Consider the following 27,460-nt stretch of genomic DNA (forward strand, 5'->3'; position numbering starts at 1 on the left):
ACATCTGCCATTCTGCCTGCCCGTGACAGTGCTTCTCTGCACCAAGTGACACAGTTTGCTTCCTGTCCATTGCCTTCGTTCATTCATCAGGCGGCGCACTGAAGAATTTTGAAGAGTCCTTATCACTCCACGGCTGCGGCAGGGTCATCGACAGCAAGTTTAACGTCAGTATTGAAGCGCTGGGGACCGTGGGACCGCTTCAGTGGGCACGAGAGCAGCATTTCAGGACAATGGCTAACAGACCGCCTTTGTTTGACATCCAGGTGCGTAACTACCTTCCTTTGTATGCTAAAAAAGTGGCAATAGATGCTTGCTGCTGCTCCCGTGCTCCCGTGTGTTTTTGAGCCTGTTTACTGAATGCTTCAACAGCTGGTTTCTTTTGCTATTGTCGGGAGATGTGGGAATAAATCCAGGTCATTTCACACGCGCACCAAAATAATCGGCGGTAGTTCGAGCGCAGGCACCTTGATCTAGGAGAGTAACCCTGCCGCTAATGTCATATTAACACAATAGGAGCAAAACATGGAAATACTTCGCATCTTGAAGGAATTGCAGGCACAGTCAGTCGCACTTTCAGCCAGTAACGAAGATATTAAGAAAACCACGGAAGAACTACGGAGCGGAGAGCAGAGTATTAATTCAGCCCTCGCCGATATGAATTCCAGGCTTCCACTTGAACGTTGTGACCGGAAAGATCGGCAAGGTGCTGGCAAACTAATAGCAGTCAGTAAAAAAATATTCATATTCTCTTCACAAAACATCAAGCATCGGAATTATATGGGCATCTCTTCCACTAGGCTACCGCAGAATAATCCAAGGCGCATGCTATATACCGCCTATTGCATCTCCTATATTTGTTGCAGAGCTTCATGATACCATTAATGTCATAGTAACGCGTTACCCTTCGTCATCTCTTTCTAATGGGTGATTTCATCTTATCCGGGCCCCGATTGGTCCTCGGTGCAACCATCCTCCTCTTCGACATTATGCAAGGAATTCGCTAAATTATGGTAACTGTTTAATCTTATTCAAATTGTTCTCAGCGTACAAAAATTACGGAAATCACATCAAGTACATTAGACCACGTACTAACAACATGCTCAGAACTTTGCTCAGGAGTAACGTACATGCCCCAGTTAAACGAGCATTCTTTGCTCAATTTTTCTGTTAATATTCCAATACAAAAGCCTCCTAGTCACACTAAAATAATACGCATGTATCATCGCGCTGATTTGAACAAACTTAATATTGAATTATATTCTTTCCTGGCCATTTTTTTTCGAAGAATTCGACTCGCGGTCGGTGAACACAAACTGGTTTTTATTCAAGAACAACATCTTAGATCTCACCAACCGTTTCGTACCAACTCACGGAATATCTTATCAGCTGCAAGCGCCATCGTATAACGCACTTCTTCAGCGCTTGTCTAACCGTAAGAATCGATTCTTCCGTTCAGCTAAAGAATCACGCACTGAACATCATTCGTCCCGTTATCGCTCTGCAGCTTACACATACAATTCTGCGGTCAAAAACGCTAAAGCAAATTACCAGAATAGCACTCTACCGGGTATGTTGCTCAAAAACCGAAGAAAATTTTGGATTGTCATTAACCCCTCTGAAACGTCAAGAATAATACTAACGAAATTCAAGTGACAAACCTATATCTGATACTGCCTATAAAAATGCACTGAATGATATGTTTTTGAGCTTTTTCAAGTGGTTAAACTACGGATTTGCCTCTACTGGCTCATACTACCTTTTCCCAGTGTACACTGTAGTCATTTATCTTTACGATATAGTTAAAATAATTGATATTCTTAATATATCCTCCATTGCTCGTGTTGATTGCATTACTACAAAGTTCCTGAAAAGTACTAAAATCTATTCATCGCTTGCCTTAACTAAAATATTTCCAAAGGGCGCTCGTGCATCGCCACGCTACAGGGCCCAAGTACTCTCCCAGAACGACTTTACTACTATGGCTGTATTCTGCGGCCTCGCCTTTAAAAATCAAGTGCTGTCTATTGCTATAGCTGTTTAAGACCTGGCCACATGCGCCGATCATGCCCTCTTGCAACACAGGATGAGGCTCCGCCACAAGGCACGCTGTCTTACAGGTGCGGACTTTGCAAGACTGATGACCACGAGATCACCTCTCCAACTTGCCCAACAAAACACAAAGCAACTGAGAAAGTTCGGCGTGGGATCCGTAAGCAAGTGCCTCCGAATGAAAACAGAGCCCCGATACAGACATCCAACAGGTTTGCGGCTCTCCAGAGGGATGAAGACCACTGGCCGAAGTTTTCTGAACCCAATCCACCTGCAGCCCCTGCCCAACAGTCGTACACTGATAAAGTGTGCAAGGATCGCCGTCGCCTTCAAGCTACAAAAAAGGAAAGCATACCGGAACCTCTCCGTGAGGATATGGCAGCAGTTGACGACCAAAATGCACGCGTTTTAGCCGAGGTCCCTAAGCTACTTAACGCCGCGAACTGCTTGCTCGCCGTAGACAACCAGCGGAATTTCACTCCAAGCCAATCAATGCTGCAGCTTCTTCGACTACGTCCAGCCCTCATGAGATTTTCGCAGACTCTACCAGTTATTCTGCAGCACTGCACGATAACTCAACAACATCCCTCCTCCGATTTATGGTAAACCAGTTATCTAACCTGACATCAGTTCTATTACAACGCTTGGCAGCCTAATCGAAAATGGCGAGTACACGTTGTTGTGGTGTGCTCCAATGGAACTGCAGAGGCCTTTCCACAAAGCTGGGAGAGCTCAAATCTCGACTTCGCATGAACAAGCTCCAGGTGTGGGCCCTGCTACTGCAGGAGACCAATGTCTTGCCATCCATTCCGGTCTTTAATGGATACATGTCTCGTTCAATGAACTACTGTCGTGTGCACGCTGTTTCCCCTCCGGGAAAGGCGGCGGTGTACGGTGATGCGCGTTTTCCTCAAGATCGCCGCTCTAGAAAACTGGCGCACCTCATATCAAGAGGTAGTCGCAGTGGCTGTGAAGCTTCCGAAGGCAACTGTTGCGGTCGTGTCATACTATGTAAGACCCGCCGGTGGAGCTCAATCCCGCATTAATCTTAGGTGGTTATTAACTCTACGACGACAGCACCCAGGGTGGCCGGTGGTGAGTTTAACGCCCCTAATCCGGGCTGGGGGCACCCCACTTCAAGACCCCGCGGTAGGCGTGTGCGGAGCGCATTCGCGGATGCTGTGTTTGTTTTAATGAACCATCCAGATTCAGCAACGCGGACTGTGCGCCATGCTCGCAGTCCAACATATGCTCCGGACCTTAAGTGGTGGTCAGGACCCGGGACTCCATCGTGGCACCTGGTGCGAGACTGCTGGGGTAGTCACCACAATCATATCATCGGTATCCATCCATCAAGGGCCCGCCGATTACGCCGTAGGTGTTCTGTGGTCAATTTGGACGTTTCGGACAACCGTCGAAGATCTCTCTCTGCAATCATCTACACTACTTTAAGACTGCATACAAACTGCGCTGAATAAGGCTACTGCTGTCACCTGGACAGGCGTGAATCGCCCGATGCCAGATGTGGGTCCCCTTAACCAGCGGGCTGCTCGGCTGCTAGCGTAGATGGCAGCTTGCCGAGACCCGACTTCTGCGCAAGCACGGACAAGGCTGAATTACCTTACTGCCAAGGCTCGCAGATATGAACGCGATCTCTTGGGACGGCAGTGGCATGCGTGGTGTGAGCAGTTCTCGACAAAGTCATCGAATGCTGCTCTTTGGCGAACGTTTCGTGCAATGGAACATAGTTGCCGTCGTCCTGACGCAGCAGCCACAGCATGCATCGCAGCTGACTTAGCTCCGGATGATTTCGCCAGAGAGGCAGTGCGGAAGTTTTTCCCCAAGTATGATGTGTTGCCTCCAAGGGTCATAGGAGCCCCCTTTGCTGCCATTCCAGCATATGTCGATAAGCTCCCATCTACAGCCGACGCCGAGGGAATTTCAAGCCCATTTTCAATGCCCGAGTTCCTTGCAGCAATAGCCGAGGCCCGTCGGAAGACTGCGCCCGGTATGGACTCTATTCGGTACGTGGTTTACAAGAATTTAAGTTCCGCTGTACTGCCTCAACTCCTCGCCACCATTAACAAGGCATGGATAGAAGACGTCGTACCAGAAACCTGGAAATCGGCTTTTGTGATCCCCATACCAAAACCGGGGAAGTCGCCGACAGACCTCGGAAATTTCCGACCTATATCGCTTACCCCAACATTATGCAAGCTTACCGAAAAAATGCTTCCCACACGACCGTCGTGGTGGCTTGAGAACCATGGTTTCTACCATCCCGCCCAAATTGGCGTTCGTACGTCCATAGGTACTGAAGATGGACTCGCTTTCTTGGCGTCAGCAGTTCTGGCCTCAACTCGCAACCACAATGTACGTACTGTATTGGCCATTGACGTTGAAAAGGCGTACGATAATATCGGTCATGCTGCCATCCTGGAATCGCTTGAAATGCTGCATTTCCCCGTTAGAGTGCGCAATTTTCTTAAATACTTTCTTGAAGGCCGACACTTTGCCATACGCCTCAGCGGTGAGGCTGTCAAATCATTTGTCCTCTTTGCGGTCTTCCCCAGGCGTCGGTGTTATCGCCAACATTATTTATTATTGCTTTTATTTCCCTTGCTTGGCGTTTAGATGATGTCTCTGTGATTAAGTTTTTATTGTATGCTGATGATATAACGGTGTGGAGCGCTCACAACGACCTGATGACTCAAGCAGCAGGCCTACAATCAGCCATAAATATTACGTCGACTTTGGCTCTTCAATTGGTCTGCAGCTTTCAGTGAGCAAAACCACTTTCGGGTCAGTCGCCAACCGCTGGGGGCGCCGTGAACTGGCTGCAACACTAATTCGTCTCCATCTTTCCAGAACTTCAATTCAACTAAGTTCGACCAAAAAAATCTTGGGCTTGACAATACACGAGACAGGAACACGTACTGCTTGGCTTTCTAGGGCTAAAAAGCAAGCAATTGAGGCGTTGGGTCTGATTAGACGCATTGCTCTTAAAACAAGCGGAGCCCGCTCTCATGTTTCACGACAGTTGGTGCGTGCGGTTGTGCAACCGCGCCTCGTTCACCAAGCCCAATTCCAGTATTTGACAAAGGCTCAGTGGGATCCTCTAGAAGATGTTAATCGAGAGGCAATGAGGGTCATCACTTGCCTTCCCTGCGTTACCCAGATCTTGGAGCTCCAAGAACATGCGCAGCTGAAAACACTAGATGAGCTGGTGCAGCAACGACGCGATGCTCGCCGGCTGAAGTCAAGCCTTACACAAACAACGTCTGCACTCAGGGCATATGCTTCATCGCACTCCATTCTACAACCGCCTCCGCCAGTTCTTCCTCCCTGGCGTTTTGTGCCGCTAAGCGATAACAAGCCAACTGATCTACGTCGAATATCATCTACCCGCGCGGCCTCGTCGTTTCGCGACAGAATTACACAGCAAGACGCCAAACTGCCGCATGGCTCCATCCTTATGTACGCTGACGCAAGCATCCAGGCTGCGAAACAACAACGGCAGTTTAGTGTCCTTGCAAGCCTGCTCTGAACAAAACGTTAAGGTTTCACCTCTCAGAACCTGCTTCCTCCTTCGGTGCGAAGATGTTTGCGGTTCAAGAGGCACTTTGCTCTGTGGCCGCCGTTCTCATGCTACCCACGGCCCGCATTGTCATTCGCACCGACGCCCTTGACGTCACACGCCTACTGCAGCGAGTCAGTCGCACCCCAGAAATCTTCCAAGATATCCATCGTGCACGCATGCCACAGCAAATCCGTATTGAGTGGGTCCCGCATGACCTCCTGAGCGCACAAATCCGCGCAGATTCTGCTTCCCGCCTTTCGACCCCAACCTCGTCTTTGCTTCGGGTCCTCACTCTGGATTACACCACCCTCCTTTTAACAATAAAGGAACACCGCCCACGCCACACACGTGCTCTAATCCCTCCGTGTGCGGTAACCCTCCCCCGTGGTCTTACCCGCGCAGAGGAGGTTGTGCTTCGGAGGATACGGGTAGGGGTTGCCCTAACTCCGGCTGTGACACGCAAGTGGCCGCATTTCAAAGATTTATATCCCCGCCCCGGGTGTCCAGTCTGCAAGAAAAGAGACTGTCAGGTGGATATCCACCACCTGTTGTGGGACTGCCCGGCGCTGAAGCCGACGAGAATTCGCCACTTGGCTGCAGTTGGTCTCTCACCGGACAATCAGATTCATATACTGCCTGAACACAGGGTCCATATCATCGTTCACTTCTTGATTTCATCAAATCTACCCATCTGTTTTCATTTATTTAACTATCTTACTCATCTGTCTCTTTAGATTTTGTTTTCTGGAGGCTGTGCGCTAAAAAAGACGTTAACAGGAAAAAGGAGACAACAGGAAAGAAGCGCAACTTTCAACTTTAAATTAAAGTTTCAACTTTCATTTAATGTTGAAAGTTGCGCTGCTTTCCTGCTGTCTCCTTTCCCCTGTGAACCTTTTTTTTTTAGCGCTCAGCCTCCAGAAATGAATATGTACCAACTAGCCCGTCAGAAAGACTTTCATATGTTTTATGCCCTGAAGCAATAAACATCGCTTAAAAAAACTAAAATATTTCAGCAATCAGTAAAAAAACGGTGAGCTACCGGCCAATTGGAAGATAGGTAAGGTGGTTCGTGTGCATGACTCTGGTAATAAACATTTCCTTTTTAAATACCGGCCCATATTTCTTACCAGCATCCCATGCAAAATCTTAGAGCACATACCCTTTTCACGTATTGTCACTTTCCTTGAATCAAACTCGTTTTTTCATCCCTCTCCGCCCGGTTTCAGGAAATCCTATTCATGCGAAACGCAGGTACTCTTGTTCACTCACAAACTTCACGCAATTTTAGACTGCCGCTCGATCGCCGACTGACTCTTCCTATATTTTCCGACGGCATTCGGTAAGGTTTCCCATCATCTTTTGCTACTAAAACTGCGCATGGTAGAATTAGACACTAACATTCTAAATTGGCTCGAAGTTTTTCTTACCCATCGTCAGCAATTTGTTGCCGTCAACAACGTTAATTCCACCGTTCACCCTGTTCTTTCCGGTGTGTCCCAAGGCACCGTCTTGGGGCCCCTGCTTTTTCTTATATTTACCAACGACTTACCCGGTAAGCTTTCTTCTTCTGTGCATCTTTTTGCCGATGACTGCGTGCTTTTTCGTGAAATAACAAATGATAGTGACAAGCATATGATTCAGTCTGACCTTAACGCAATCTCAACATTGTGCACAATATGGAATATAAGTTTAAATGCTGAAAGTTGCAAACCTATACGCATTTCTCGTGTTAATAGTGAATTGCCAGTATATACTCTTCATGATGTGTAACTTGATCCAGTTACAAAATATAAGTACCTCTGAATTCGTCTCATGTCTAACCTTAGCTGGCGTGTGCACATTGAGCACGTCACTAACAAAGATAATGGCATGCTCGGATATCTGAGACGTAACTATCACGCAGCCCCAACTAACATCAAACTTTCCCTCTATACCACACTCGTACGTTCACAACTAGAATATACTTCATCAATCTGGGACCCTGGTTTTAAGAGTTTGATCGACTTACTGGAGATAGTACAACACAAATCAGCGCGGTTTATTCTCTCTGACTTTCGGCGTACATCAAGCGCAACCGCTATGAAGACTACCCTGGGCCTAACTTCACTTGCATCACGACGTAAAATTGCACGCCTGTGCCTTTTTCAGAAAATATTTCATCATGAGTCTATTCACTACGTCTTATTTCTTTCCTCTTCATATATTTTATGCCCCACATATCATGCACATAAGGTAGGCATTTCTACATGCAAAACTAAAACATTTTCGGATTCTTTTATTCCTCGCACGTCATATGATTAGAACAACCTTCCTTCCTCAGTTCCCACATTTCTTGACCATGCATTGTTTAGGTCTGCTGTTACCGCTTCTATTGAATGATATATTGAGTTGATCACTTATTCTAACTTATCTATGTTTCGGTAATTTATTGTTCTCTGCTGTTTGTATTTTCAGTGTTATGTATTACCCACTCCCCTCTATAATGCTTTGTTCTGAGGGTAAAATAAATGAATAAACCTCTCGGTAAGAGTGTGACTACACCAATATCTTTGCACCAGGCAGTGCCCATGAAACCACGCAAGTTACCAGAAGACATTGGGCTGCTGCCAGTATCCCGAAGTTGCAGACGCCTTCTTTCACGAGCAGGCGCACCGCCACGGAAGCCCTGCTGGCACCTGCTTTTTTATGTCTTGCTAACGAAATTCCCTTCACACATGAACCATTCTTAACCCTCAATGTGCTCGCTGTCATTTAGTTTGCACCCTTTAGGTGACATTCACCTCGCCTCCGCTGCCTCTGCGGTGTCCTGTCATTTGGGAGAGCTCCGTTAAGCTACAGCAGCTCTACTGTAGCAGTCACAATTGCCTTTTCCTCACGGTTGTTGTCACAGGCACACACCTGCTAAAATCCCGAACGCCATCCTCTTTGCATACAATCCTGCCTGACCAAGCTACCGATATCGTCAGTGCTCTTCCTGTACCGTGCCGCGCCCTTTCTTAACTTTGCGCCCATCGGAGAAATGACACACGCCTAGCGGCTTGTTGCACTCATCATCCTGTCAGCCCATGAGGTTTCACCCAGGGTGCGACCTTCAGAACTCCCATTTTCCTTACGTTTCGTTCCGCCACCGGACTACGACCTGGACACGGACTTAGTTTGCACATAACGCTCATGTATTCATCCACCTATGCCTTCTGCTTAGCATTTGTTCTTTTTGCTCTTTTGGCCGACGAACGTAAAAGGAAGACGAAGGAACTAGAGCGCGAGATAGAACGCATCCATCGCTTCGATGGGACGCCCCATCTTTCTGCTCTGGCTTCAGACGCCAGATATACGCCCATTTCAGAGTTTTGTCATCAGCCTAAATATGTCCACTGCACGACAAATATATCTTCATATTTCTACAATAATATCTGCCACGTGCCAGCTGTGGCAGCTTATCCAAGCTATTTTCGTAATCTTCGTTAAACTGTTTCTTCGACTGCACATTCTACATTTGGACTCACTTGATAAGAATGATGGTCCTTTAATGGGCCTTAGCCTAACTCGTCATAGCTTTATACGCCGACTTCTTATTCATTTCTAGTAGGATATCATTAACTGGCGTTTTTACCAAAAGGTATTCTACTATCCGAACTTCGTTTAATTTGTTCGCAGCGCTGACCTCAATTTATTCTCTACCATCTTGGTTAGCCTACACGTTCTGTCCCATCAGTTAGTACCAATCAGATGTCACTCTCATATTCTTTCACCGAGATCGATAATTGTTAACTATAATTCAAAACCTGAGAGAGCTTTTTGAAGGTACTGTACACTATTTGTATTATTGTAGTTATGGCACTCTCGTAGTCCAGATCGGCTCTGGCTGGATTTTCTAAGTAAATAAAATATTTTAACGATTGGAATGCTTTGCTAGTTAGTGTAATCTGATATTTTCTGATGCCAGTTTGTTGTAAGACGTTAGCTTATATTTCTTGATACTAATGTTAGGCTCGCTTTTCACGCAGCACCTAAGGATTGGAAATTTTGTTGGCTTTATGAAGCTGAAACTTATTGTTTCTAACTTCGTGTTTTTGCAACTTTTCTGGCGCGTTACAAAACATTCTGGTTTAGTATAGCTCTAACCTAATTTAACAGTTACAAAAGTAACTTTATCTTTGATGAAAAGTGAACCATTCAATGTACGTACTTACAGAAAATGCTAAGTAACGCTACACAAGAACCAACAACATAGGTGACACTTGAGTTCTACAATACAGACAAATGACTGCTTGCAACTCTCTGGATTTCGAACGCCCATCTTGGAGTTGTGTTATATAGTAAATAGTGAATGGCGTTCCAAGGGTACAGTGGTGAATTGGTAATAAGAAAAGTTAACCAAAACATTATATGGATCTCAATGCGATATACGGAAGACGTAATCGAACAGGTACATTACAAAGTACTGCGACGTTAGACCATTACGCATGCGCCATCGTAAGATCAAAGACTTTCCGGTTATATACCTGCGATCGCGAAAAGGTCTTCTCTGCTGACACTCAAACCAGCCTATGTTATCGCTGTTACGCCCATAATCCTGCCATTATTCCGCTCGCAACGCTGCTACCCTTCTATGTCGCCTCATGCAAACACTTCCACTGGGCTGCTACTGATGCTACATGTCTACAAGGGCCAGCTTTCTAACGAAACTGGCGGCGCACTCTGGCCGCAAGCCACTTGGCTGCATTGAGGCACCCTACAAACATCCACTGAATCCGCGTGTGGCGCCAGTCAGCAAAAAATTCGGCCATGCGAATTGCAGCGCGCTTAAAAAACATTTCGCTGCCAAACGGTGCCGGGGTTGGCTGTTGCTGTTTTTACTTAATTGCGGCCTTTTTCTGCCGTACCTAGTTGGGCTGAACAACATGGTGCAGAATCTTTCGGATATTATAATTTTAAACCCCTCTGCGGAGGGTCGAGTAAAGGGAAAGAAATTTCAGCGCCGGTGTCGCTGACGTGTAGCACCCGTGTAACTGATATTGGCTGCCTGTCGAACATGTTGTCAAACCAATGGATCACCTCGCTGAAACAGTGCTTCGTGTGAATTGCGAAGGTGAGGCGCTTTGGTTTGAAAGTGACGTGCGTTCCCTTTACAATCAGTGCCAGGCGCGGTACACTAAGCCGAATGGAGGACTTCCCCTTTGAGTACAAAGGGATGCGTGGGGCAGTGATAAATTTTACCCCCGCAAAGTCCAATGAATAAAAACTTCAAGGCAGTAGTTTTAGGCCTGCATTAGTCGAATATCACGTCTGACTTTCATCGGGCTAAATTCTGTGGTCACCACAGTGTTAACGACTGACGGAATATTCATTGCTGCCACAGTTCGCTACCACGTTTTCAGTTTGTTTGGGAAAGATGTCTAGTGCATTATCGCTATTCGTATGATGTCAAAGCCACCCGCGATGCAGGACAATATTTGTCACGCTTCCAAGAAACCGTTGAAAAAGGACCGAATCAGCAGAAAAAACAATCTAACAAGTCAACAGAACGAATCAGGATGCATAACTGCGGCTGTGACGTCGTCAGTCGATTACCTGGTGTTCAGAGAGGTTTGGCGGGAGGGGGGTGTTAAATGGATGACTGAATTCACGGTAAACAGTTGTCCCGAAGAAGACGAAGCAGGCAGTGGCACGGCTTCGAGGAAGCTGCAAAACAAGAGACAAATGGCAAGAGCATTGCAAATTCCTGCAAGATTGTGTTCAGAAGATGCAACGACGCAGCAGTAACGCTTCAGATAAAATACCAGGAGGAATGAAAAAGAGGGCACAAACACAGTAGAAGCTTAGTGTTTTTGTTTCTGGAAAAAAAATCTTGACATAGTGCATTCTCCTCTTTTCTTGCTAACAGCAATAAAAGATAGGGTGATTCTCTGAAACGAGAAAAATGGGCATACAGAAAATACAGACAACAAGCGCTACATTTTCAGATAAATACCCCGCGCGCCGCGTTTGAAAACAGGCAGGAATAGAAACGTCCACAATGAGTGTCTATCTGAGAATCGCGCTTGTTTTTTGTAGCGTGGTGGTTGCTCAAGGTCGCGCACCAACTATCCTGGGCGGCTGGACGCACCATGAGAACCCTTCCAGTTCTATGAAATTCTTTAATCTCACTTTGCAAGCATTCTCTGCTAATCTCCAACGACCCTACCTGCAAGGCACCAATGTGAAGATTCTTAAGGCATCTACACAGGTAACTATTTTTCCATAACTTTATTTTTTGACAGCACACTTTCCGTTGCTTCGCACCGTTGCTTAGAGTTACTTTGAGCAGTTCCTGGCTTTAAAGCAGTGAAAATTAAAAAAAAAGAAGGCATGAGTCTGTTTATGAATGCATTGCTGTCAACATATTGCTCTCTTACTCCTGCATGAGGAAAGAGTATGTTTGTCCTTGCACTGAACGAAGTGAGAGAGTTCAGGACAGGAAACAAATTTTGGATCGCCATGCACATACAGTGAACCGGAACACAGAATACAGGTAACGTCTGGGAGCAGCGCTGTGGAGTATACGACTGAATATATAAATCCATCTAGACAAAAGAAAGTTCCCTCTCGACACGCGCAAACTATACAAAAGTGCATAGTTCCTTAATGGCAGGGATCGTCATATACGAATATAGTAAAAATATCACTCCGTGGTGTTTTGTAGCTTGAAAAGTTTTCCGCTTTTAGAGCCTGGTCAAGCGTTGTATTCGTTGCTAGTAATAAAGCATATATTTTTTTAGTTAAAGACGCTGGTAAACTTTATCCCAATGTTCGACCTTGTGGTTGGGTCTGGTACTATATGCACGGAACATCGGCTGCTGGCAGCCGTGCAATACTATACTTCACAACAAACAATCTCTAATATGAAGAGAGAGGTACGACGCTTGAACGTCCGTACTTCTGTATCTTCTTCAAGTAATTTGCAAGCAGTCCTGCGCGACTTTTGTTACCTGGTGTGCTTATCGCACCACGATTGCTTCGCTCTGGTCATAGCGTTACTGGCGCCATGCATTTTAGCTTCCTGCAACGAAGTACCCTAGAATATTCGGCGTAATAAAACTGCCTAGCGTTAAAAATTTTAGATATATTAGAAGAATGATTGTTATAAAATGTAGTGACAGTTTAATATGCTTTAAGATAAAACTGAAAAATGTAACTGGGAGCTAGATTATGCTGCGTGTTGACATAATGCGCGTTTTGGGGCTTTATATTTTGCGCATTGGGATGAAAAGTTGTTGCGGAATATACAGTGCTTGCCGGGCACCTGCTGCTATCACAAGCCACAAAAAACAGTGTCCATATTGGTCTCACATCTAGAGGACCACCTCTGCGCCGTCAAAACGTTACGCCCTCAAGCATTTTTTTCTAACTGTGCATTTACTATCCATGGCTTCAATGCATTTTTTTAATAAACTCTTGCTCTGTGCTATGCGCTACGGGAATGAACCTTTTCATGAACTAGCTACAAAGTGGCGTGATTCATATTTGGTTATTTTGTTACGGGCACTCATGTAATCAAATAAACTGCAAAGAAAATTACATATGACTTATTCGGAACGGCGACAAATTTCCGAGTTACTCCCCTCTCGGTGCACGAGCTAATGTAGACAAAATAACGGTCTTTTCAATTTGCAACATGTTTTGCCACCCTCACCACAGTAATATTGCCTTCTAAAATGAATGCCTTGCAAATTTAGAGGCTTCGCTGGTAGTTCCTTGACTCCAGATGAAAGCTACGCAGTAATGTGGCCATTCAGCAATTTTAGAGCTGCTAGTGGTCTGCAAAGTTGTTGGTGCTGTGTTTCAAAGTACACGCTGCTTGCGTTCAGGCAGTTTGCATCCTTTCACCCGGATTATTTACGTTACAAGAAGTAGCGAGACTGAAATGGTCCAGCGTCACTGAAGTACGCACTCCAGACACAAACGCACACTCATTGTTGTTAGAATAACGCGCGTATTGTTTATGTAAAAATAGAGAAAAATTGAGGAACATGCTTTCCGGTTGTAGTTAAGGCTCGCATAAAAAACGATATGCTTGAGCTTAAAAACTGGGTTAAAAGGAAACAGTAAAAATTGAAAAGTGAGCACAAGTGAGTAAAAACTGGATGTGCATTTTTTAGTCTTAAAAATAATACGTTGTGCTGGAAGCTTTTACTCTTCTTACTAAAGAAATCTGCGGACATATATTTTTGGCACATGTGATCAAAAGAAAACTAACAATGCACCTGCAGATAAACATCTTCCTGAAAGAAGCTTGTGCTACCCTTAGCGGAAAAAGCTTGTGCTAAAAATGCATTTCGAATACATTGTATTGGTTTCATATTAATTTTGCATTTTTTGTCCCTATGTTTAAATCACCACAAATTCTTTCTAAGTATGCTAGTAGTACTGTTCCGAACACTCTTACAAATGCATCAAAATGCATTTTCGGTCCCCATAGTACATTTATTACACATTTAAAATATACTAAAGTACACTATAAATAATTTATAATATACTAAAAATACACATAAATATAATAAATACATGCCTAAATATGCAATTAATACATTAAATAATGCTAAAAATATATATTAAATACAATATAAGTATACTAATATATACATTAAATACATTAGGCTACATTAAAATGCACTAAAAATTAATATATTAAAAATATATTCACTTCCGCTCGGCTTACACAAGGTATGCTAGTCTTATTCACCGGATAATACTTATCAATGTTGTCAGCAGCAGAACTAATGACTGAACTGGTTATAAGCCTCAGGAGGCAAACAAACCCAGATAAAACGCGTTGTCATGACGAAATCTATGCCAATGCAAGCTCACGTAACGGGACCTGAAAGGTGTCGCCACACAAGAAATGCCGACGGAAATTGACATCAGCAAACACGAACTCCTCCAGCAAGCCTAATACATGGCTTGGCTAATATATCCCTCCTAGAGGAGGCATAATATCTTGCCCGGTGAGGCGCTTTTTGCGCCAAGACTGTGGGCCCCCAAATTGTCGCGCAAGTGTCGGAGTGGTCACGTTCAAATCTGCGGTCTATCTAGATCCGAATTGTTAGTCGTACTTGCGTCAGGCTTCGGTCAGGAGTCGAATTGTCATCCAAAAATACATGGGCGTCTATGGGAGCTGTTCGGCCTTGCCAGTCAGGGTCGTTTTCGCTGGCATGTTCGGGCCCGAGGACTCGCATGGCGCCATTGCCGTTAAAATGCTATCATGCTGTCCATACGTAATTTAAATATGTCGCGATTGCCTTTATACTAAAAGATAACATAAACGAATGGACAACAGACAAGGGAGAGTTTTCAATGTTCCCGGAAACGCGATTTCGAGCACTATGTTGTTGCACGGCAGCATGAAGTGTGCTGCAAATATGCTGATGCGGACTACCCATTTTTTAGAGTATACGAAGCACAATTTAATTTCGTACTTACCAAAAAAAACTTTAAATGCATTGCCAACATCTCATCTCCCGAAAAGCGATTTCGAGCACTAACTGTTTAACGGCAGCTTGAAGTGTGCTTCAAATACTTCTACGCGGATAGCTCATACGTTAGAATTGAAGTGTACTTTCGGCGAATTAATGTTCTATTCGCGAAAGTACACTTTCAGTACATTGCCAACATGCAAACGCCATTTCTCGATACGTGATTTCAAGCACTAGATTGTTCTACGGCAACTAAACGTGTGCTTCAAATAAGTTTAAAAGGACTGCTCGTTTTGTTAAAATTGAATATATTTGAGACAAATTAATTTCATGCTTACGAAAGTAAACTTTTAATACATTAACAAAATGCTAAAACCATATACATATATTTTCACGTGTTTGAAACGTGCTCGAAACATTCTTTCAGCGACGAATACTTCGAATGAATTGATTTCATATTTACGAAAGTACACCATTAATATACAGACAAGATGCTAAAACCGCATTCATATTTTTCGACGTATTTGAAACGTGCTCGAAACATGCTTTAAGTGACGTACACTTCGAATGGATTAGTTTAATATTTACTGAAGTGCACTTTTAATATATTGACAAGATGCTAAAACAGCATTCATATATTTTCATTTTCATATGTTGGTAACGTGCTCGAAACATGCTTTAAGTGACGTTTACTTCGAATGCATTAACTTCATATTTACGAAAGTACATTTTTTATACATTGACAAGATGCTTAAACGGCATTCATAATTTGTCACGTATTTCTAATGAGCTCGAAGCATGCTTTAAGTGACGTATTTCTGGAAAATTTTAAGAATATTTTTCGAATACAAAGTATAAAATTTCAGGACCCAATTCCCGGCATATTTTTAGTGCATTCATGAATACGAAATATGCTTAAAATACATTATAAATATCTCGAAGTATACTCCAAACGTATTAGTTTTCGCTAAGGGTATTAAGCGGAACGGTATCCAATTAATTGCTTAATGGCGATCGATGACATTACAAAAGTATCTCGCGAGTCATACTAGCGGAGTTTGCATGACCCCGAAAACAATATTAACTCGCATTATGCAATCTAAGATCTGAATCTATGTTACTGTCTTTGTTTCAGGTCGTGAATGGTCTCAACTACAAGATTGAAGTGGAGATATCCAAAATTTTATGTGGTTTTAAACAGTCGGTAAGCATCGCAAACTTACGCCCTTTATCAAAATTGTGATTCTAAAACTGGAAAGGAAAATATTGACGAACTTGTTTTCAGTATTTTTTCCAATCTATGTGCCAGTAACTATTAGCAACTGACGAGGCCTGATTTCCCGACCTTTAGAAGCATTTGCGAGCTATACCGAGTAAACCAAACAGAAACAGGAGAAAATATATGCATGCTAAAAACGGCATTTCTCAGCTGCAGCGTACCGGTAACGCTGCATGTACCGCTGGCAGTAAAAGCATTTCCTTCGCTTCCCTACAGTCTGCGCCCTATTTCTTCTCGCGAGATGTTCTCTAAGGATTGTGACAACAAATAACGCATGGTAACCTGTCGCCATTTCTAATAATTTAACGATCGAGAATGGCTGGAAATGAAGGGTAGGCATCATGATGTTCCAAAGCTACATAGGAATAGATCTCAGGGTTTTTTTCATGCTTATTTAGCCTGAGAGTTTAACTGTATAAAATCAAACTCAGTGTCTTTGAAACATGATAGAAGTTTGAAAAATAAACGTCAATAACTAAGTAAACAGCCCAGGCAAGAACGCTGTATATAGAAGCTGAAAGTTCTCAGCTTCTTCGCATTTAAGCAAGGAAAGAGTTTTTTCTTTGTAAGAAAAAACGGAAGATTACGACATTATGACTACAGTTAATAGTCAGTTTTTTACTGCAATATATTACATCAACGATTAATACTTTAGCCAGATAGCTTCTTCACTGCTGCTGAGCGTTCGCCTCACAGTGACGAATCATGGGTATTATGAGAGAGCACTGTAAGCTTCTCCACCTAAATATTCATGATTTTTAGTTGCCCTGGTTGCAAATTACAGCCTACGTGATTAGTGTGCTTTGCGTAACCCTCCGAGACGCGAGGAGTTAGACGTCAATACCCTTTGGGCCTCTAGCCTGACCCTGTAGATGACCTGTGGAAAGAAACTGTCGGTTTGCACACAAAAGCTAGTTTGGTTTCCTACCTTAAATTAAAACTTTGATATTTTGTGCGCAGAGAAAATTTTTTTTACAACCAAATGGGTGTGCTTGATTCTCACGCTCATGCAAGAATGATGTTCTTATTAGTGATCTCAGAACAAGATAAATTTTTCTTCAACTATGAAGTTTCTGTTCAAACTATATAGCTTTAATTTGCAGCCGTATGGCTGCGTTTGGTGGGATGCTGATCAATAACTCCTCCCACTCCCTTACTATGTACGTACTATTTCGGCTCAATGCTAATAACGTCTTCGTTTTAATATTGCTCGTTGTTTTACATTACAGCTTACGCCAACAGAACGGTGTCAGTATCACAGGTTGTTAATTATTTTATAATTATTTAGTTGATTCTATTAGAAATTTTTGTGATGTTGTCGTCATTTTGTTATGCAATATTTTGTGCTTAGCGATGAGGACGTGTATACAGTTTCTACTTCGTTTTCTTTGAAATAAAAATATGACACTCTGATTGATGAAATATCCTCACCTGGTAGCACCCGAGACCTCTAATAGATAGAGAGCGATCGAAAACACAAATGCCGCAGGTCTACTGACCAACATTTTCGGGCCAAGCCCCGGAGGGGGGGAAGCAAAATTATCTTGCCTATTCACATATTTAGCGGGCTCTGAATTGCATGCGAAAAGACATATAGGGCACAGACACAAAGCTTTCGTGAGTTTCGAAATTCCGACTATGGCGTCGCCAAAGCTGTACATGAAGTAAAACATTTATTACATCCCTTACTTCCCTTCCCTTTATTGCTTCCCTTCCAGGATACTAATAGGAATCTTTTCTGCTTGACTCGGAGGGTAAGTATAGGTTATATTTTACGCACAATTAGGTGCAATATATCGCAACTACAAATAAAAAAATTGTTAATTGACATGTGGAACAAGAGTAGTGCTTGCATTAAATTCTTTTCGTGCGATCTCAGCATCTAAGAAATTGCCCTCCTGGCATTGCTATTCACTTTATAATAACGTTCTCATTTGCAGAATGTGAGTTAGGCTTTCATAATTTTTAGAAACCCAGCATGCATTGCAAACCAAACCTATTTCTGAGTTTAGATTGTATGAATAGGCAGGAAGAGACCAAATGGCAATTATTGAGGTCCATTACCTCATCACTTAATATCAACACAGTAGCGTACATGCTTATATTAAGAGCGCAGACATGGCTGCATGCAATCTCTGTTACTTTTGCTATAGTCCTGCACTACTAACTGCTTCCGGAGTAAACTGCGAAATAAATGCATTTAGCTAGGTACGCAGCACGGTGACGTATGGTGCAACACATCTCCGTGGTATCACGAAGTCCTTTTGGTTGCCTTTTCTTCAATCTCGCAAGACAAAATCTAAATTGAAAAAGTGGTCCTATTTCGTGCTGCACTCCATAGAAGCTAAAATGCCATTGGGCCACCGCGGTGGCTGAGTGTTTATGGCGCTCGGCTGCTGACCTAAAAGATGCGGTTCGATCCCAGCCACGGCGATCGGATATCGATGGAGATGAAATTGTAGATGCCCGTGTACTGTGAGACGTCAGTGCAGAACCCAGGTGCTCGAAATTTCCGGAGCCCTCCACAACGGCGTCCCTCCTAGCCGGTGACGCTCTCGGATGTTAAACAGCATGAACCATAAATTTAATGCGATTGCAAGAACTCTTCCACGTTGCGATGGAGCTTCGTTTTAATTTTCATGGCCCTTCAGAATCCCTCAGATAAGGTAAGATGAAGAGGAATTTATCTGTAGACCATAGTAAACCAAGAACTAAATACAGCAAAGCAGAAAGAAACCCACCATTTCTAATTTTCCTATTTATGGTTAGATGCTTAATGCGGTAGTCTAATATTCTGGTTTCTCTTTGAAGTTGAGGACACTTTTGGATCAGTATCGGGATTCAGTGTCCGTTTTCCCTTCCTGCCTTCGGCTCTATCCACTCTAAAATTAATCAGCTCATGTCCATCAATTCCCTCCATGTACTCCTTGATCTTCCTTGTGCCCAGTCCCGTTTGATTCGCCCCTCTAATACGGCTGAGCAGTGATAGTCTAAAATGCTTCCCTTTCCATTACCTAACCACTGAAAGTAAAATCTGAAAAGATTTAATGAATATATGACGTACAAGACGATAAGAAGTTGTTATTTTCTTTCTAATATGCATCCGCGTGGTGACAAAAAATGCATGCAAGAACGGGTTACCTCTATTACTTAAACTTTATGTTTCAAAAATAGACAGACGAGCCTAATTGTGTGCAGAATGTATATTAGGGAGATAAAATAAATTGAGTATTCAACAGTTTAATTATAGGCGATGAATATTAAACGTAAAACACAATGTCTGATAATGACTTCAATAAAAGTGGTAATAAAGTTGTTAAACCCAGTAGACGTGCGGAAGCAGGCGTTCAATTCTTCAATTGTAGGCGACACTTAAACTCCGCCTTAAGGCTTTGATGCATTATATTTAGTCGGTTAATGCCCATATATGCTGAACTGGTCGTTCTCGGCTTCACATTCATAGATCGCGGCGAGTCCTCATACCAAAATCATCGTAATGGCACAGCTTTTAAGCAATGCGCCACTGCATTGGAAACTGGCTCTTTCTATCGCAGCCACCAGTAGCGATTATGCGACCCATGTTTGCCTTCCCGAGCACCTTCTCGCGACCTAACATTATTTAACTGCCACCTGCCGCAAGGTTACCTGTCCTTGGCGCGACGCTTTCCTCCCATTGGCTGCAGCTAGTGCGACGCTCCTCCGAATTTAGCACAGCTTACTCGAATAAGCTCGGGTTGATTCAGAGCATTTTGCAAGATAAGATGATAAGATTCTTGCTCGAGGTTGGATGATCTAGAGCAGTGCTTTCGCACTAATAAGCTTCCCTTATATAAGCGGGTTGAACTAAGAGAACCCTTCCACGTGCTTGTAACAAGGCACGTGCAAGGCCCGTTTCTTGTTGATGTTACTTTCTCTTGTTAAGAATGCAAGACAGCTTTTAAAAAGGCATATGTAGACGATGCATCAAGATGTTGTACGTGGTGCAACAGGCGGCATCCAGAAACTTCGGTTTTCATCTCTTTCCAGAGTCACTCAAATCTAAACGAGCGGCACGATATGGTCAAGGAGTAAATTATGCGCGTTAGTATTGCAAGAAAAAGAAAGGCGGCCACCGTATGGAATGCGTTGAAGTAATGACCGTTATCAGTGTGGTTTGCTAGACGAACAAAGCGAAGTTGTCCAGTTACACGCCCTCAAAATACTTCCCAAACAGAACTTGCTTCGTTTGGCGGGTCAAGGTTGGCCTATAATTCAGCTTGCAGCGCGATATTGTAACGCTTCAATTACGAATTGCATGTATACTGTGTCTGCCTGTTATTTAATTATGTTTTATTTTCTATACCACTATACATAGGGTTTTATTTGCCTACCAAATTCGGTACATAACTGTCCCTGGAGGGGTGCCCCTTGTCGGAGTATATATAGCGGAACGAATGCATACACATATAGCAGTCCCCTAACGGGACCGGTTTTCTCTCGCTGTAAGATAGTTGGGGTGGAGGGGCGAGGGGGCAAACGAATAAGAGGGCACAACCAACTTTGTTGGCCGCCATCTTGAATTCGAGGAACCGAAACTATGTCGTCATTTTGTGTCCGGACGTCATTCTCACATAGTTCCACCCCTATCCATCATATTGCACCGGTCTAGACGTCATCACTGGCACGCGGCGGGTGGTTGTTTCTACATTGCTATTGTAGGTGGCGCGAAAAGTCTCTTTGCGAGATATGCTGTTTTCTAGTTGCTGCAACTGATGGCGCAGTGATATCAGGGTGGTAGCAGACCCCACGACATGTCGAAACATGCTGAGAAAGAGCCAACGCTCTTAAAAACGTCCCAGTGTTGTCTCCTTACCAAGAGCGCGGGCAATCAATCAATCGGATAGAGCACAGAAAGTCATTCACGTTCTTAGGCTCTTCAAAGAATTTGTTTGCCTATCCACAAAGATCATTTTCAGAAAAGCCCTATAGTCCATGATTTCGCCCATCAGTACATATCGGCCGCACATTAGGCGTGCCGATTATGCCAATGGTGAAACTCTAGGTGGTGTTCGTTGCACAGAGGGAGCAGTCATGGAGGCAGGGTTTGAAGGGGTGCAGCCATCATTAAGAGTTGTGTAGCTCTTACCCAAGGATATGCAGAGCTCCACAACAAGCTTTTGCAAAAATTGGAGCAAAGTAAGCTATAGATTGGTTAACTCAACGTAAATGTGAATGTTTAATAAACTGAACACTCACAACAGGGTCTGGAAGAGAGAACAGGAAATTGATGTCGGTTATTTTTTACAACTTCTTACTTTGCAGTGTAATCGAGTGGAAGGTGGCGCAGTATCAAGTTTCTTAGCACACATTGCAACCTAGAGTTGCCGCATGTATATTCAAGTTTATGCGAAAAGTAACTAGGCAACGGCCTTTGTTCTTAGTCGTGCAGTGTTACGCATTTGGGAGACCTCATGCTCTTAATCCGAGTAAAGTAAAAATCCTTGCCGACACAATTTAGTGCCATTTAGCTCTTTGCGGCGCACTGGGGGCTCGACCGTTTGGCTGAGAACCAAAGCCCGCTGCTTAACTGCCTCTTGCAAAGGTGGTACGTTGCTAAGGGTGGCGAAATAAGCACGTATTTTAAACTAAAACCGCGACTGCAGCTTTAGGGCAGCACATAGCATTTCACATAGCATTTGTTCGATTCGAACATAAGTTAAAATATTAGTTTTTTGTTCAAAATCAAGAGATTGAAATTTTTCTACCGCATTCTGTAGTCAATAATTTCGCCTGCTGCAGAGTAGAAGTTCGGAGTGCTCAGCCAGATTTACCTGATTGTTAAATCGCTCTCTGATAGTACGTTTGTTTCTTACATTTAAATATCGCTGGGATTCACCGCGAGCTAACAAATGTACGAGCAGCAGTGTCAGTGAGCGCTGTATACTCCACTTTCCTTAACAATTTCGTTTCAAACATAAGGACTCGCTTTGCGCTACTCCGACTTCTCTAACAGTGACTCTTTCTTTTCGATACAGGTGCTGGATGTGTGCACCATACAACTACACGAGTCCTTGAAGTCGAAAAAAGTTGAAGTTGAGTCTTTCGACTGCCGAAAGGAATAAGGCAAAAAATAAACAACACTTCTGTGGCATGTTCCCCTCTAATTGATAGTTGTTTTTCAAAATAGTCAGCGCCATAAGGCTACGTTGTCTTCCTTTGTATTCTTTGTAAGAATTACATTAAACGCATAAAATTTGATTGAGATGCCTGTGCACCTACGACAAGGAGCTACGTAGTCCAGTTATATTCAGTATTGGAGCAAATGAGAATAAGATATTGGAAATGTTACAGCTTTGACTTTTCAAAAGAAGTACTGAAATCTTCTGCCCCCCCCCCCCCCCCTCTCTTGAAGTCTTTCATTCAGAAATAAATTACGTAAAAAAAAGTCCGCATTCAAGGTTCTGAGGCTAGAATTTCTTTCAGAGGTACGCTGTTCATTCCGGATATTCAATTGAGTAGGGAAAATGGAGGCGAAAAAAAAGCGCGGCATAAATGCTAGGAACGCCCAACTACCGGAGTCTAACAATATTCAGCGCCTCTGGAGATGTCGTTTCTGCCACTCTCTTTCGTCACTGTGGACTTCGCTCTGTTTGTTTGCGTACTGAACCCTCCTGAAGGAGCTATCAGCGAAACGATTTCAAGACAGCTAGACCACTGCTTAGTAATCTATCTTAATACCAGGCCGTTTACGATCACATCTCAGCAGGCACCTCATTCTAAAAAAGGACCTCCCAATAATAAAGACCGAAAGCTGCTTGGGAGCATCGCTGCTACTTATTGAACAGGTGCTCTAGAAAGTAGCCAGTCCAGCGCATATCAGCCACGCATGGCATCCTTGGTTTTTAAAGAGGCCTACCTGAGCAAATCTCTTTTTGCCACTGGATGAATAGAGTTTTGTCACAGCATGAGGCCCTTAGCCTCACGACATTACTCACCCAGCAAGACCGAAGTAGTATAGGAAAATGCACACAGTCGCAGAGAAGAGAGCTCAGCGCCAAAGTGCAAGAAAATTGCAAATAATGCATTGTGCACTGAGTCACAAAATTTTCAAATACTGCAGAAGAACATGGGTGCATGCCATATGCATGCGTCTGTTATTCAATAGCGTTTTGTCTACTAATTGCGACACGAACATCAGTTTGATGAACATTAAAGATTTTCTCGTTCATGCTGTCTTCCGACATTTCTGCATCACGGACAGAAAGAGTTTAGTGCATTACCACTTCATAAAAAAAATAAAGCGCACTCAGGACAACGGACAAGGAAGACTAAACAACAGAAGCGCATACTCGCAACTAGGCGTTTATTCAAAAACCGCGGAAAATGAGAGAGAAAAAACCACACACAAAACAGAAGCCTTCAAGCAGTCGCGTAAAGATGCTATACCAACTAGCTCAACACTCTATTCTACTTCAGGGTATTACCGTGGTTGGGTGGATCGGCGATTTCCAAGCACGCCACTCGCACTCGCATCCAGCAAATCTCAGTTTCCGTCCTGCCGACAGGTTCAAAAAGAGAAGCTACCTTGTTAATTACGAAAACTGCCGGAACGGAAAGTGAAGCGAGAAACGGCCGTTTCACCATGGGAGAATCTGGACACTGGCGCAGCCACTGAGTAAGATTTCACTACGCTGACGCGGTTTTCTAGATTGGCGAATGCGAACACAGTGATGCAATATGATATTACATTCTTGACATTCATGCACTTCCGAAAATGTTCACACCATTAAGACATATTTGCAGAGCTGCACCTGTAGGCAAAAAAGAATATCTGTAACCTTTAGCTGCAGAACTTTATCCTATAGGCTTATCTTGCCCCCTTGGGCGCATGACATCAAAACTTGTGCAAAGAAAACAAATGAACTTCTACGGGCTGGAAAAGTATTTTTTTGTTAAATTGGCGATAAATATCTAAAGCTATACCTAGCGATTGTCAAAGCGAACGCAAATGAAAAAAGTGGCTAGAATATTGCTATCCTCATAGCTTGAAGTGAAGGAATGTGATTCAATTGCACTATCTCGTTCTTTAGCGCCGTTTCTTTTGTCAGTGACATAGCATCAGCACTGAGAAACCAACGGTGGCACAGAATTCACCCTCTGCAGCAGAATGACCTCTAGCACTCTACCAGCAATAATCGGTAAGCGGGTAAAATTGCAGATGATATACCTTGACGTGGTTCCCGCACTAAGCATGTATTCGCGCCATGGTTGAGTTGGTGATGAGTTAAAATCAGGCTACAGCATATGCTGCACAGATATGCAAGATGTGACCAGCATTCTCATGATACTGTCTAGGTGTTCTAAGCAGACAAACGTGCTTTTAAAAGGGAGCCTACAAATACATGTCGTATAAATGCAGACTGTTGCGCATTAAACTCGTGCCGTCGAATGCTTCTCTCAGCCAAACTAGTGGGTTGTTTGAGGTCAAATTTCGCGCAGAAATAGCAATACATCGGCAGAATTCTTTTATGCTACATTTCTTTGGGATACTTGCCTGAATATACAAAAAAAGTTGCCTGTTCGCATCGTCTGCAATGACGACGTAACAAGTAGCCATTATCTCAGCGATTGGACCGGCGGCGCCATCTCGTTTGTCGGCCGTGCAGAGATTCGGCAAAGGGGGGGGGGGGGAGGGGGGGGGAGGGACATGTTTTCTTTTAGTTTTGAAGATGTGTTTTCAACTGTTTTATCAATGATAACAAAAAGTGTAGTTTGGCCAAAACTTCACTAAGTTTCAAGTCAGCCGTTAAAATTATTCCGGAGCTCTCCACTACGGCACACCTCATTCGTCCTTTCTTCTTTCACTCCCTCATTTATCCCTTCCCTTACGGCGCGGTTCAGGTGTCCAACGATATATGAGACAGATACTGCGCCACTTCCTTTCGCCAAAAAACCAATTATTATTATTAAATCACCCCCTACCCCTCATCTAAGGCGCCCGTGTGCTGTGCGATGTCAGTGCACGTTAAATATCCCCAGGTGGTCGAAATTATTCCGGAGCCCACCACTACGGACCTATTTGTTCCTCTCTTCTTTCACTCCCTCCTTTATCCCTTCCCTTACGGCGCGGTTCAGGTGTCCAACGATATATGAGACAGATACTGCGCCTTTTCCTTTCCACCAAAAACCAATTATTATTATTATTATTACCCCTCCTTTACCTAATCTCCACAACCGGCAAACGAGATGGCGCCACCGGTGCAATTGCTGCGATAACCGCTATTTGTTTTTTTTCGTCGTCGCCGCTGACAATGCGAATATCCGACTTTTTTTATTGATTCAGGCAAGTATTCGAAAACATTTGTAGGATAGAACAACTCTGCCAACCCATCGCCAATTCTGTGCGAAATTTGAGCTCGAACAACTCTCCAGTTTAGCTGAGGTAAGAATTCTACGGCGCGCGTGCCATTGCGGAACGTGCTATTGATAGCTACACATCATTAGTGAAAATGCCGAAATAATCTTTTCCCCTTTTGCTGTGTAACGGAAATACTCGACCTAGGTTACGCGGTATGAAGTCACTGCAGTTTTCAGATTGTAATCTGCACCTGAAGTCAGACATTCTGCCTGAGAAAACGCCAGTTTGCTTCATTGGCCTCACATGACTTACAGTCCGCAGCAGTATATTGTCACCGTACCAATGAATCCAGTGGCGCCATACTGCGGCCGTGCCTTGCGGACTCTAGGGGCTAGAGGTTTTTATCTTCTTCCTCGCTCGAGTTCCCCGCTGTCTTGCACGCCCAGCACGTTTAATTAAACCTGGTTTGAGTGCTTCGACCGTTTATCAGTGACATAATTCGTGGAGGTGCGAGGTGACGGTCCATGTACGCTTACCTCGAGGACACCCTTGAGGTCATTTCCCAACGCGTGGCTACAACACCAATCCACAAGACGAGCCGCTGCCTGCGACGCCTACAACCAGAGTTCGGTCAACTCGCGAGATCAGCAAGGACCATGACGTCCGCTACGACTAGCCAGACAAGTCAGCTTTCCGGGAATGCTCCGCCGTTCGTCCTTCACACGCCTCGGTCGCCCCCATCATTCCACGGTGAGAGGTTTGAGGACGTCGAAGACTGGTTGGCCAGCTTTGACCGTGTGGCGGGCTTCAACGAGTGGGACGGCGAGCGCAAATTGCGGAACGTGCACTTCGCATTACAGGACTTGGCCAAGACGTGGCATGAGAACCGCGAAGCTCCCTTCACTGACTGGGAGATCTTTCGCCGGGAGCTCTTAGCCACGTTCAGCACCAGCGAACGAAAGGAGAAGGCTGAAATCGCCTTGCAATCGAGGTCGCAGCAGCTGAACGAGAGCGTCGCCATGTTCATCGAGGACATGACGCGGCTCTTCAATCGCGCCCACCTTGCTATGCCCGAGGACAAGAAGGTACGCCACCTGATGCGCGGCGTCAAAGAGCAATTGTTTGCCGGACTGGTACGTGACCCGCCAAGAACGGAGGCCGACTTTGCCAGGGAGGCAACAAGCATGGAGTTGTCTGCAAGAACGGGGCGCGCACTACGACCGCCAGGCTGGTGTAGCAGCCGCTCACCACTATACGCCCTCGTCGCTACCTACTGAGGAGCTTCTAGAGCTTGTGCGGAGCCTGGTGCGCGAAGAACACGAGAAACTTCGCTTCGAAGCTCCACAGACCAGCTTCGCTGCCATACCGGACGTGGTCGAAGATGAAGTTTGGCCAGCTGTTCAGTCGCCACCAGCTCCGCAGCCAGCGCCCTATGTGATGACATGCAGTCAAGCACTACAAAGTCGTCCTGGGCCAGTGAGACAAGCCTTTTCCCCCGTCACTCCAGTGCCTTCACCGCGGTACCCAACTGCAGCTGTACCCGTCGTACCGCAAGAGCCCCTATCCACCATGAGCAAAGCGCGTTTTTGGCGTACGCCAAACAATAGGCCCCTCTGCTACCACTGCGGGGAGCCCGGCCACAACCTCCGCCACTGCCCCTACCGCAGAATGGGCTTAAGGGGGTTTTCACCTGACGCACCTCGACCACACTACGGAGACCGGCCGCGGGACATCGAGCAGTATCTGTCCGATAACGTGCA

General features: G+C 44.4%; 2 protein-coding genes across 2 annotated transcripts in view; one reads left to right on the forward strand and one right to left on the reverse strand.

Moving 5' to 3' along the window:
- The window catches only part of LOC144134798 (cystatin-2-like), a 51,238-nt gene extending 39,929 nt beyond the window's left edge, over positions 1-11,309 (reverse strand). Inside the window, exon 1 of the mRNA XM_077667630.1 lies at positions 11,204-11,309. The gene's annotated coding sequence lies outside the window, so the exon portion shown is untranslated. The remainder of the gene's footprint in view (positions 1-11,203) is intronic.
- On the forward strand, positions 1-27,273 carry LOC144133961 (uncharacterized). Its single transcript, XM_077667003.1, has 6 exons — positions 1-263; positions 11,687-11,858; positions 16,220-16,288; positions 18,082-18,117; positions 18,304-18,306; positions 27,208-27,273. Exons 2-6 carry the CDS (start codon positions 11,760-11,762, stop codon positions 27,271-27,273), a joined length of 273 nt encoding a protein of 90 aa, XP_077523129.1. The 5' UTR covers positions 1-263; positions 11,687-11,759.
- The last annotated feature ends 187 nt before the right edge of the window (positions 27,274-27,460 follow it).

Source organism: Amblyomma americanum, chromosome 5, assembly GCF_052857255.1.
Source record: "Amblyomma americanum isolate KBUSLIRL-KWMA chromosome 5, ASM5285725v1, whole genome shotgun sequence".
Lineage (NCBI taxonomy): Eukaryota > Metazoa > Arthropoda > Arachnida > Ixodida > Ixodidae > Amblyomma > Amblyomma americanum.

Excerpts from the sequence above, each read along its gene's own strand:
- LOC144133961 (XM_077667003.1), top strand. The coding sequence starts at position 11,760 with ATGAAATTCTTTAATCTCACTTTGCAAGCATTCTCTGCTAATCTCCAA. Across the intron at positions 11,859-16,219 it reads TTCTTAAGGCATCTACACAG|GTCGTGAATGGTCTCAACTA; the intron begins GTAACTATTTTT and ends TCTTTGTTTCAG. Across the intron at positions 16,289-18,081 it reads TATGTGGTTTTAAACAGTCG|GATACTAATAGGAATCTTTT; the intron begins GTAAGCATCGCA and ends CTTCCCTTCCAG.